The sequence below is a fragment of the Grammomys surdaster genome, unplaced genomic scaffold (assembly GCF_004785775.1).
Source record: "Grammomys surdaster isolate TR1022 unplaced genomic scaffold, NIH_TR_1.0 125548, whole genome shotgun sequence".
NCBI classification, from domain to species: domain Eukaryota; kingdom Metazoa; phylum Chordata; class Mammalia; order Rodentia; family Muridae; genus Grammomys; species Grammomys surdaster.
The window spans coordinates 2,019,837-2,032,699 of NW_021620397.1; the positions used below are offsets into that span (position 1 = coordinate 2,019,837).

Below are 12,863 nucleotides of genomic sequence, written 5' to 3' on the forward strand. Positions count from 1 at the left end.
GGAGGAGGAGGAGGAGGAGGAGGAGGAGGAGGAGGAGGAGGAGGAGGCGTGGTTTGAGAGAATTTAAGAGAAAAGGGCAGGGTATGAGGCTATGAAAAATGAGGTTGAGCCTCCTTTGAGTCTAAGTGAGGCTGTGAGTGTGGAGGTGGGGGTCTCTGTGAGAGAGGAGGCGGGGTCTGAGAGAGGCTTGGAGTACGGAGGCGGGGTCTGAGTGAGGCTGAGGTTGAGGAGGCGGGGCCTGAGAGCGGGGAAAATGAGAAGGCGGGGTCTGAGTGAGGCTGAGGTTGAGGAGGAGGGGCCTGAGTGCGGGGAGGGTGAGGAGGCAGGGCCTGAGTGTGAGGAGGCGGAGCCTGAATGAGGCTGATGATGAAGAGGCGGGGCCTGAGTGCGGCTGAGGTTGAGGAGGAGGGGCCTGAGTGCGGGGAGAATGAGGAGGCGGGGCCTGAGTGCGGGGAGAATGAGGAGGCGGGGCCTGAGAGGCTGGTTGTAAGGAGGCGGGGGTCTGAGGTCGGCAGTTCCAGGATGAGGCGTGTGTTTCGGGAGCTGTCGGGTGGGCGGGCTGTTTTAAGGATAGGCGGGGCGCAGGGGCGGAGGGCGGGGACAGAGCGCTGAGGACCCTGTCTGGGCTCAGTCCGCGAGGAGGGCTGCCGCCCTGGGCCGGGGCTCTTCCTCACGCCTGGGGCGGAGGCGAGGACGCCGGGCCGGGAAGCCGCGGTGGGATGCGGCTGACGCGGACGCGGCTGTGCTCGCTCCTCGTCGCCCTGTACTGCCTCTTCTCCATCTACGCCGCCTACCACGTCTTCTTCGGGCGCCGCCGCCGGCCGCCGGGCACGACCTCTCGGGGCTCCAGGAAGGCGGCGGCGCAGGGGAAGGAGAGGCGCGGCCGAGGTAGGACGGGAGCGGGACGGGGCAGCGGCCTAGCGGCCCTGCGGTGTGCGTGGACGCGGGGCGGCAGGCGCCGCGCGGAGGAGACAGGCGGGCCTCGGTCCCGGGCTCGGGATCCTCAGCCCGGGAGGCAGCTCTGGGCTCTGCTCGGAGGCTCTGCTCACCATGGGCGAGCTTCCTGCAATCGTGGTCACCCGGGGCTGGCGGCCTGCACGCAGGCCTTTAAAACGTGGAGTGGACCCTCGGCGTGCCTCGGAGGCCGGAGATCTGGAGAAATGCTGCGGGCTGAGTTTAAAGCGTCTGGTCCCAGATTAAACAGGGTCCTTTCTAACCACGTGACTTAGGAAGGCCCTGATTTATATTTACAGCAGCGAGTCCCCTCTGGTATTTGTGACTTGTTTTGGAATTGCAGTCCTTTTCTACTCCCCTGCAGATTGGTTGGGTTTTTTCTTTTTTCTTTTTCTTTTTTTTTTTTTTTTTTGCACAGTTTGATGGAGACAGTGGACTAAAGATTCACCTACTAATAAGTCACTTTTATAAAACCGGAAAACAACTCCAGAACTAAAGCACATGACTTGATATATGTTCTGTAGGTTCTAAAGGTTTATGGAAGAAGACATACTTCTCTTATCTAATGTTAAATTTTTTAAAATCTTTGACAGAGATGGTTCAGTTAAAAAAATGTTGGCTTATTTTCTTTTTTTTCAGTCATAATGCCTCAAATTCTATTGTTTGTCTCTGAAACCTGAAGAGAAGATGAAATTAGCATCTCATTCAAATGACTTGACTTTATATCTGCCTTTGGTCCTCACTGGTAAATGCAGTCACTCTCTTTAAAACAGAGCAGTCCGCTTTGGAGAGTGAAGAATGGAACCCTTGGGAAGGAGATGAAAAGAACGAGCGGCAACACAAAATTAAAGCTAGCCTGCAAATCGTAAACAAATCCACAAAAGAAAAAATAGAGCACAGAGTGCAAATCTGGGGCAAAGCTGCCATTGGTAAGTGACTGTAACGAGGAAAAGCATGCAGAGTGTGTGAATTGTGTGCTGTACTGGTATTGAACTTTCTAGTGTATATTTTACTGTTAATGAAGTCAGTTTTATGACAGTCTGTGTGTCCTTAAGACAATATAGGTTTTCTCTACTGTGTTCCTCTTTCCTGAGTCTTCCTCACTAAATAGACTGTGAGCATTTCTTCTGCAGTGGTTTTAAGGCAATCCAATGTAGACTTTGTTTAAAAAACGTATTCTTAAGAACCGTTCCAGCCAACCCGATTTCCCAATTTCAAAGCTACCTCTTCATTTTTAAGTATTAGCTACGGTAGCACCTCAGTTCCAGGTACCATGTTCTGCCCCATACCTCAGAGTTTTCTTGGCTGCTGTAACAAAGTATCAATGCATTACAACTTTATCGCCGCCTTTCTCAAGGCCAGAGAGTCACATGTCTCTGGAAGGCTTCCCATCTCAGCACCTTAGTCACGTTGAGACACTTCCACCGTGTAAGGTAATAATCACAGGGTCTAGAGATTAGGATATAACATGGAGAACCGAAGGGGGCGGGGTTATTCAGCCTGACCCATTTGGAAACTTTATCTGAGTGCCCAGTTTGTTAGGGGGGGTTGATAACGTGGCATGATGGAATCGGAACAGAACACATCTTCCAGTCTTAACTGACACAAGGTTCTCAAAGGTTTTGTATGGCTCCGTATTAATATTACCTAGTGGTACTGCTGATCTGGTCCATCATTAAAGCTTTCTTTCAAATGAAACCAAACCAAAGCATCATGGGTGTCCTAAGGAGATAGGGTGAGGTGTCAGTTGTCTGCAGAGGGGATTATGTATTCAAGGATATCTGATCACATGGGGAGGTAATGGCCCCTTGACTTACTGAGTGTTTGGGTAAATTGGTGAGCTCTGGCTTCAGACCAAAATGTTTAGTCCCTCCAGTTATATTAAATTAATTCTAATGATAATGATACTTTAGTTTATAGTATACATTTTGCTTCCAAATATGATGGATAGTAAGGGTTCAGTAACATTAGTGATTCCCCAGTGTAAGTAAAATATTCTGTTTTCTTCACCACCGTCCACTTTAACACCTACAGCCACTGAAGTCTGACCCTTGTACAGTTAGCTGCTATATTGAGGACTGGGGTTTGTCTTGGTAGCACGACCTACAAGCAGACCATGGCAGGAAACTTCTAGGCTCATAGTCAAAATAGAAAGAAAAAAAAAAAGTACGTATTTTTGACATCCTAGAGTGGATAAAAGAGCAGATGTTTCTAACTTTGTTCTGTGATGACCAGGTCTATATCTCTGGGAACATATTTTTGAAGGCACTCTTGACCCTCCTGATGTGACTGCTCCATGGAGGGAAGGACAGTCGGTTGTAGGAAGAACACATTACAGGTACTCGATGGATAACGTTAACCTTGTATTGTTATGCGATGGTTTATGTAAATACTAGAGGAAAACATACTTTTACAAGTCATTTCCCCTTCAGCTTGCGAAGAATACAGGAATAAATCCTGGGAATCTGTGTTCATAGCTCAAGCTGCATTAAACATTTTCTTAATAAATTGGACATTACAGAATACTTTTGGAGAGAGAGCTGGCAGTGGACTTTAGCGGTAGAGTGCTTGCCTGATATGTGCAAGGTCATTGAGTCAGTTCCCAATACTGAAAAAAAAACAATGAGAAGTCTGTAAAATAAATTTTGGAGTCTTATTTCTGTTTTGATTTTGACGATATGAAAAACTTCATGGTCCAAATCTCGTACACTTGACCGTAAATGAATAAGTAATGTTCTGTGCCTTGGAGGGCTAACATGTAAACAAACATTACTTTTATGATTTTTTTTTCATTAATAGTTATGTGAACCTGGAAATATTCAGGTAGAATTCAACTTTTTTTTTATTACAACATTTTATGTCCTATCTACTATGATTGATTTAATGACATAGTTTTCTATCATTTATATTTGCAAGATTTAGAACGGTTTCTGTTTTGATTTTTAGAGTCTGTAAAACCCATGCACTGTCAAGGCTCTTAAGTATTTTACTTTCTTTTAACTTACCTATCACCGTATGATTTCTTTAATTTTTAAATAGAATTAAGATGGTTTAAATTAGAAAAACCGTAGTTTTGTCATGAAAGTACTGTTTGTATTTGGCTTTTTACTGAAATAGACAGTTGTTTTTACATGTTTATCTCCTGTGACAATTATGTTGTTGTGGCGTGGGCTATCAAGCAGAGATTCTGGTGTTTAGTACGATTCCATTTCTTCTCCAAAGAAGCCAAGAGGGGAAAAGCTGTATTTCATCTTGATTTCCTGTAAATTTTCACTGCTGCTTCCATTATAAATTATAAATGCTTCGCAGTTTTATTGACTTGCCTTTGTTTCCATATCCATGTTCCTGGGGGGAGGGTGCTTCCAAGTGGAAGACAGGTCAGCCTTGGGCATTCTTCATCAGGAGCTGTAAACCCCATTGGTTTTCAAGTCTATGTTTTATTGAATGTTACTAGGTGAGTAGAGAGTGTTTGGATGCAAACCAAACCAAACTCCCTGCCCTCCAGTTCCTTCTCTGTACAGCTCCACCACTCTTCCCTCTGTCTCCATTTTCACATGCATGGACATGCACACTCTCAACTGTCTCTGTCTTTCTATCTGTGTGTGTGTCTAAAAAGCCACCAGTTTTTTTTTTTTTTTTGAACAAAAGGTCTTATAGAAACTTAATTATTAGGCTAGGCTGGGTGGACAGTGAGCACCAGGGATCTGCCTGTTCCTAACACCACATCCACATTTTTACGTTAGTTCAAGAATTGAACTTAGGTCTTTATACTTGCAAGCAAGCAGTTTACCACATAAGCTGTCTCCCTAACCCCTGATTGTATAAATCTCTCCACAGAATCATACTTGGAAGGTATAGATAGGTATTTATACTCATTGGTATAATCTCATTGTAGGTCATATGTATACTCCCAAACTTTAAAGTACTTAGGTTTCACTGTTTGAAAGGAAATGTGTGGCTGGACATGGACCTTTTTGGTAGGAATGCTGTCATAGAATGTGTAACACTTTGGATTCAATTGCTAGTCAAAGAGAGAGAGAGAATATATCTATTATGTGCATAAATTGCTATCTATACAGCAAACATGTCAGTGGACTTAAGTTAATAATAGTTCTACATCATTATATATATTTCCTAAAGATTCCTACAGAGTCATAAATAGCCTCCTTAAGCTTACAATACCTTGGTGTTACCACAGCAATAGAAAAAGGGATTAAAGCAAACACTGCTAACTCCCATCAAGAGTGGCTAAGCCCCAATTTACCTTTCTGAAATTTGTATGCAAGATTTTGTTATCATAAAAAAAAAAGTGCTATTTCCTCTTAGAGAACTTTGTGCTTGAGCGCTGTAACAGATTCTTAAAATACCTTATTAAGCAATGAAAAGTAGTATATAATGGATCCAAAAGTTAATAAGCTTAGGGAACTGCAAGCTGTACACTCAGTGGAATCACATAGGTACTTACTTAATTGAATTCCACAAATACATTGTTTGCACAGTCATTCAGGATTTAAATGATTTCTCTGGCTTCTCTATATTGAAGTATTTAGGATTTACTCTGAAGATGTTTTTCAATTGACCAAGCAATAGAAAATATGTAAAGAAATGTACAAGGACAAATTACCTTTACGAATTCTGCACACGAGCTCTTTAGATACAATTTTTCTTCAGTAAATTGATTTTCAAAGATAACCTTAGTTGACTAAAGCATAGCATTTATTCTGTATATTATACTAAGTCATATATAAGCTTTACTTTACAATGTTAATATATCGTAGGAGAATTCAACAATTTTCATAATTTTATGTTTTAATGCAGTAGCAAGGGGCTAGAACTACAGCTCAGTTAGTAGAAGGCTTTCCTAACGTGCACAGACTCGGGGCTTGGTTCCCAACACGACGTAGACAGTTAGCGATGGCGTATGTTTTTATTCCCAACACTGTGAAGGAGGATCAGCAGTTCAAGGTAAAGTGCGGACATTCATAATTATCTCCCCTGACTAAATGCTCAGACAGTTTTACCCGTTCTCTGTCAGAGCCTTCCCTCATCCTGTGCACTCTGAGGTGATCTTCCCTAGTCCGTGTCCATTCCCACATCTGTGCGTTCCGTCTTTATCACTGCTGTCAGGCACTGCCTCGCTTTCCTTTATTCTCCACCTGCACTCATTCCCACCTTACCCACATCAATACTGTCAAGGCAGTTGTCCCCACTCACTGTTTTAATCTTCCAACAGCTCGTTCCCTTGTACTTTGACTAACAGACTTCAGAATACTTTGGTGGCAGTGATTGGGGCAGCAAATGACAGTCTAATTTCTAAAGCATGTCTATTCCTTTTATGAAAACTATTAAAAATATATTTCAAACAAAGAAATATACTCCCATTTCCTAACTACTCATGCTTAACATATTTTAGCTGCCATGAATTCTTTATATTTAACTCTCCACTTAAAAGAATGGCTTCCAATACAAAAAGGCCTTTCTTTGTTTCCTACACCTTCTATTCATCATTCCTCAAAGAGAATTGCTCTTACGAATTCGGTGTATACTCTTCCTCAATTTTTTTTATTTCTACTAATAGAAGGTAGATAAGTATTTTTTCAATGTGTACTTTTATATTTATATAAAGTCATATTTTAAGGACTGGCAAGATGAGTAAAAAGTGGTTGCTCCCAAGTCAGGCACCTGAATTCAACCTCAAGACCTTCAGGTTGGAAGGGAAGAACCAATCCCTGCAAAGCATCCTCTGGCCTCCATACACACAGTTGGTATGCATACATGCGTGCACACATGGGCACACAAACATGCATACAAGTCCTTTTAATTATATGATGTTAAGAGTCTCCTGAAGCTTGATGCGTTCCTTTATGTTGTTTTTGATGCCTTGCCTTCAGTGAGGAAATGAGAGTCCCAGGTATTCCTTTCTAATAAGCTAGTTGAATTTCTACTCCCAAAGCTTTCCATTAGTCTATAGGCCTGTCTCAGTCTTACTAAGAAGAACTTGCATTATACAAATTGCATTTCTAAAGAAAATATTAGAGAAATCTTACTCTGGATTTTATTTAAAGTTACTGAAATTTTTCTTTGTTCAGTTTTATTTCTCCCTGTGGTGTGTTATTTTCTACAGCTTCCTCACTGGCCCAGCTGTAGTCCCTGGATACTTCTCCATAGATGTGGACAATGTGGTTCTTGTTTTAAATGGAAGAGAGAAAGCAAAGATTGTCCATGCCACCCAGTGGTTAATTTATGCACAGAATTTAATGCAAACCCAAAAACTGCAGCGTCTGGCTGTGGTCTTGCTTGGAAATGAACACTGTGAAAATGACTGGATCATGCAGTTCCTCAGAAGAAATGGAGGCTTTGTGGACCTGCTTTTCCTAACATACGACAGCCCCTGGATTAATGGTGCAGACGTTCTCCAGTGGCCTTTAGGTGTAGCGACGTAAGTACAACATAAGATAATGCATCCCTAGACTCTAATCTTCTGAACCAGGAAGATGGAGCTTTTAAATGGTGATGAACTCACAGATGATGAGGCTGGGGGCAGTCTTTCCTACAGTCAAAGAGAACATGGCCTCATGCCTCAGTGACAGCAGTGACTGGTTTGTTGTTGCTGCTGTTATTGTTGCTGTTATTGCTGCTGCTGTTGGGTTTTACCCTCTGCTGAGAACTGATAAGTACTTTTTGTTGTTTTTTGTTTTAAAATGGATATAGGATAAAATTTTTAGCTTATTAGTATCCTAAAGAGATATTTAACAGAGAGTGAACAAGTGCCATAACTTCTAGTGAAAACAAATACTATTGCGGCAGTATGTTTATATAAAGTATATACTTACCCTTAGGTTTGTAACGGGCTGATTGATGTACATCCTACCTGTTGTAACAGCAAATGTTAATTAAGTGATACTTTAGGGTCCTCAATATGTAATCCTCCAGCTTTAAAAAAATGGAAAACATGTTTTAAGTTTTCTATAGATAGATTTTTAAACTTCCAGATAGGCTCTGACTAATATGTAAGCTTTTTGAGGGTGGGAATTTTCTTCCCTGCTTTAAAATAGTTCATGAAAGGCTATAGAGATGGCCCAGCAGTTAAGAACACTTGATGCACTTACAGGGAACTTGGGTTCAGTTCCCAGCACCCATATGGTGTGGCTCACAGCCATATGTGACTATAGTTCCAAGGGTTCTGACACCCTTTTCTGAACTCTCTGGGCATATGGCTGTACATGGAGATAAGCAGGCATACAAATACACACATCAATGAAAAATAAATTTCAAAAGAGTGTTTATCCACCGTAGGTACTCAATTATTTGTTGAATAACTGGATCATCTCACTGATAGAATTGAGTCAGATATGAATTATTATGTCACTGTTTACCGTGCTTTTTTTTTTTTTTCTATTTAGCTACACAGATGTCACTAGAGAAATGGCACACATTCCCTCACCTACATGCACAACATTCCAGCTGAACAAGTTTGGGCTAGGACCAGTCTTCAGTTTTCAAATACTGTTTAATCACATTCACCCTTACAACCTTCAGAAGCATCTATTCCTTGAGAAGAGCCTATATTTGTCGAAATACTTTCAGTTTTGCCAAACTGTATGACACACGTATTCATGTAGGTAGAAGAAATAGAAGATAGAATTACAGCGATTCTGGTATTGCCAGATTTGTCCTGTTCCATTGAGAAGACATTTGGTAACATGTCTATTTGATGCAAAATGCCATAATGATGTCGTGTAGAGCATAGGTTTCAGGCACATTTTTATTCAAATCATTGCCCAGTGACTATGGAATGCGTCACTTGTAGTCAGCCCTTTGTAGAGTAGCACAGGTTTTATTTGTTATTTGTCTTAGTATATTTGAAATTTTCTTGGAATTAATTTTTCAGAGCTTATGACTATAACAGTACATTTTCTTTTCAATGTGCAAATATGATTGATTATATATGCCTATGTTGTATATTATGTTTGGAAATCATATTTTAAATCTCCTTAATATATATAACCTAACAAGCCAGTCTGTAGGGCAGTCCTACCATGTAGTTATTTATTACTTGTTTTTATAGATATAGGCAGTTTCCTGTGGTTGAACCCAGCTGGTCAATGCTGCATGATGAAAGGCCCTACATATGTAATTTCTTAGGAACTGTCTATGAAAATTCATCAAGACAAGCACTAATGAACATTTTGAAACAAGATGGAAATGATAAACTTTGTTGGGTTTCTACAAGAGAACAGTAAGTTCTGTGTTTGTGTGTCCCAAATCTGAGTGTCACTTTGTATACAACATGGTTTCCAAATGATCCCTGATAACTTCAGCTAAGCTTCTAGATCTAGAAATGTATTTTTTAATTGTAACAGAAATTGCCATCTAGATGGATGTTACTGCTATTAATGAAATTATATTCAATTCATTTACTCAACTTACCAAACAACTATCATATGCCAGAAACCATTTTACTCATGATAATGTCAACAGTTGGGGGCAGAGATGCAGGACGGAGGCTGTGCTCTCATTGCACTGAAGTGTTTGTTGCAGGAGGAGACAGTAAAACATAGTGTGTGCCAGATGATAATACCATGCAAGAAAAGAGTTAAGCAGAAGAATGCCATGCAGACTCTGGGTAGACAGGCCTGAAGAGGGTACAGGAGTCAGCAGTGTCCATGCAGAGGGAGGAGCAAAGTCAAAGGTCATAAGGCACGAGAGGATGGTGTAAGTGAATGGATGAGGGTGGTGTAGATGAAGAAGGAGGAATAGTAGGTTCTTGTTGCAACTTCTAGAATTACAGAATCATGTACCCAGTTTAATGGACAGATGGTGATCAATACTAGATCTTAGTTCTACCGCCTAGGCTATATCCACATCCGAAAATCTTAAAAAGTTTTAAGAAATGTATTTGGTCCAACATTTTCAACGTCTCTCTTATTTATCATCTCTATAATGTGTTCACTATATTGATAATTGGCATTAAAAGATTTCCTTCAAAAAAAAAAAAGATTCCATAGAAAGTAAAACCCTACATGGATTTCTTTGTTTGTTTAACTTTCTAGGTGGCAGCCTCAGGAGACCAATGAAAGCCTTAAGAATTACCAAGATGCTTTGCTTCACAGTGACCTCACGCTGTGCCCTGTAGGAGTGAACACAGAGTGTTACAGGATCTATGAGGCCTGCTCCCTTGGCTCGGTTCCCGTGGTAGAAGACGTGATGACAGCTGGCCACTGTGGAAACACGTCCAGTCAGCACAGTGCTCCTCTGCAGTTACTCAAGGCCATGGGGGCCCCCTTCATCTTCGTCAAGAACTGGAAGGAGCTTCCTGCTATTTTAGAAAAGGAGAAGACTATAATCTTACAAGAAAAGGTTCAAAGAAGAAAAGTGTTACTTCAGTGGTACCAACACTTCAAAACAGAACTAAAGTGGAAATTTACTAAAACTTTAGAAAGTTCATTTTTTATGAATAATAAAGGTTAATCATATCTAGTACTGTGTATTCATAAGTGTGACTTTGTATAGTGCTTGCTAAGCTGCTTCCATCAGCCTTGTCACGTAACAGACCAAATGCTTTCCTTTTTGGCTACTACTATGTGCAAGGTACAAGAGACAAGTGACGGTAATATTTTTCTAAGCTTGAGCTGGCAGGGTGGTTGAGTGGTTAAAGGTGCTTGCTGCCAAGCCTGATGACCTAAGTTCAGTCCCCCAAAACCACATAGTAGTAAAAGGAGAGAAGTGAGTCTCACAGACTGTCTTGTGACCTCCCCACCAGCATGCACACAGAAACACACACACCAGATAAGTAAATGAATAAGTAACTTACTCAGATTCAGTTCTACTAAATGAATAAGACAACATTTACTAACTTTTCTCATTGATTTTAACCCACGTAGGAACTGGAGCACTGGCTCAGTGGTTAAAAGTGCTTCCTGCTCTTGCATATAACCTGAGTTCAGTACCCAGCATGTATGTCAGGCGCTCAACCACCTGTAATTATTTCTCTCTAGGTCCTGACACATTCTTCTGTCCTCCATGGACATAGGCACACAAGCGCACATAACACGTGACATAAAAGTAAGAACTAACTGGTAGAGTACTATTTACTAGGGTTGACATTTGGATGTGGGCATAAGTATAGACGCTGATCGATGGCTGCAAAATTTACCATCTGTATTTTACAACATGGTCATTGTTATAATCATGCAATTGGAAAGTGCCTGCATAGATGCTATGTGTTCTCACAAAATGGACTAACTCTGATGTCTTTATATGCTAATTAGCTAGCTAAGACCAGTTCACAATATATACATTCTGAAAACACATTCACTTTTATCTGCCAATGTTAAAAATAATAAATCATTCTAGGGAAGTGACATTATAGATCTAAAGACTGGTAATTGCAGTCAGAAAAACAGATTAACAACTGCAAATTCCATGAGAATTTTTCACAAGCCAACTGGTCATGCTGTGTCTTAGTTGTAGTTCAATATGAAAGGTATTTGCTCCCTTGACACTGGGACAAAACACTTGGCAGAAACAAGGGGGGGAAGGTTTCTTCAGTGTACCAAAGTCTAATAGAGGACTAATATCCAAAATATGTAAAGAACTCAAGAGGGAGCTGAGGTGACAGAGATGGTGGCTGTTGCTTTGCAGGCCGCAGTCCCGGTTTTGGCCCATGCTGCACCATGGTGAAGCTCGCAGAGCTGCTGGTGTTGCTGGCCAGGGCCTTGGGCTACTTCATCAGCATCAGTGCACATCCTGAGGAGTGCTTCTTCAAGCAGGTCACCCGAGGCACCAAGATGGGCCTCATCTTCAAAGTGGCAGAGGGCAGCTTCCTGGACATCGACGTGGAGATCACAGGACCAGATAATAAAGGAATCTATAAAGGAGACCAATAGTCCAGCAGGAAGTCCACACTCTCAGCCCACATGGATAGTACAGACGAGTTCTGCATAGGATGTCCGCTATGACTCCAAAGATAGTAATGTTCACCGTTGACATTAGAGAGGATCCCAAAGGACAAGACATGGAGACAGAAGCTCATCAGAACAAGCTAGAAGTGCTTAAGGAGTTGGCAGTGGCAATGACTGCCATTAAGCACAAACAGGAGTACAAAGAAGTCCAGGAGAGAATACACAGAGCCATCAACAACAACACAAACAGCAGGGTGGTCCTTCGGTCCTTCTTGGAAGCTCTTGTTCTAGTTGCCATGACATTGGGACAGATCTATTGCCTGAAGAGATTTTTTTTAAAATCCAAAGGGTTGTTTAAAAGGCCTTTTCCTGTTGATCCCAAATCCATGATTTACTCACTTTGCCAAAGACCTTGGTCATAATAATATCATTAGTTTATACATTTTTATTTTCTGAGCGTACATGACTTACATTTCTTTGTGATTAGTAGGTACTGGGGAAAACCTGTTTAGGAAAGTTAGAGTGAATATTTGACATTTGATTGGCCTAGAATTCTTACTTGAATATCACCCCATCCAAGAATCCAGAGGCTGTCAATGCTGTATGGGACTATGGTCTTTATAATGTTTTTACCTTTGGTTTTCATAGTAAAATGCAGGTTATTCAGGAAGTAGCCCACAGCCTGACAATACCTGTTAGCTGACTGCATTCTAGGAGTCTCTTGGCTGTGGTCCATCATCAGTCCAGTCGCTCATTTTGTTGGGTTATTCCAGCAACAGCCATCTGAATCTGGACCCTTGTGGCCCTGCCTTGAGGCAGAGAGACCTGACAGGGCATGTCACCAGGGTGAGCATTCATACTGTCTCCTGAGTTTGATTTACAGACTCATCGCAACACTTCCCTCTAAAGTTTTACACTGAACCTTAGAACTGAATCACCTCTAATTGAATTGACACAAGCAGCCAGTAACTTAGCCATCTGTTGAATCCAGTTTCCCAGGTGTCA

At 41.5% G+C, this 12,863-nt stretch overlaps 1 protein-coding gene and 1 pseudogene across 1 annotated transcript; both read left to right on the top strand.

Moving 5' to 3' along the window:
- The first annotated feature begins 625 nt into the window (after positions 1–625).
- Positions 626–10,437, top strand: Rxylt1 (ribitol xylosyltransferase 1). Its single transcript, XM_028786549.1, has 6 exons — positions 626–888; positions 1,728–1,883; positions 3,190–3,292; positions 7,079–7,393; positions 9,023–9,193; positions 10,008–10,437. Exons 1-6 carry the CDS (start codon positions 720–722, stop codon positions 10,423–10,425), a joined length of 1,332 nt encoding a protein of 443 aa, XP_028642382.1. The 5' UTR covers positions 626–719; the 3' UTR covers positions 10,426–10,437.
- A 1,193-nt stretch (positions 10,438–11,630) lies between these two features.
- On the top strand, positions 11,631–12,280 carry LOC114638165 (annotated as a pseudogene).
- The last annotated feature ends 583 nt before the right edge of the window (positions 12,281–12,863 follow it).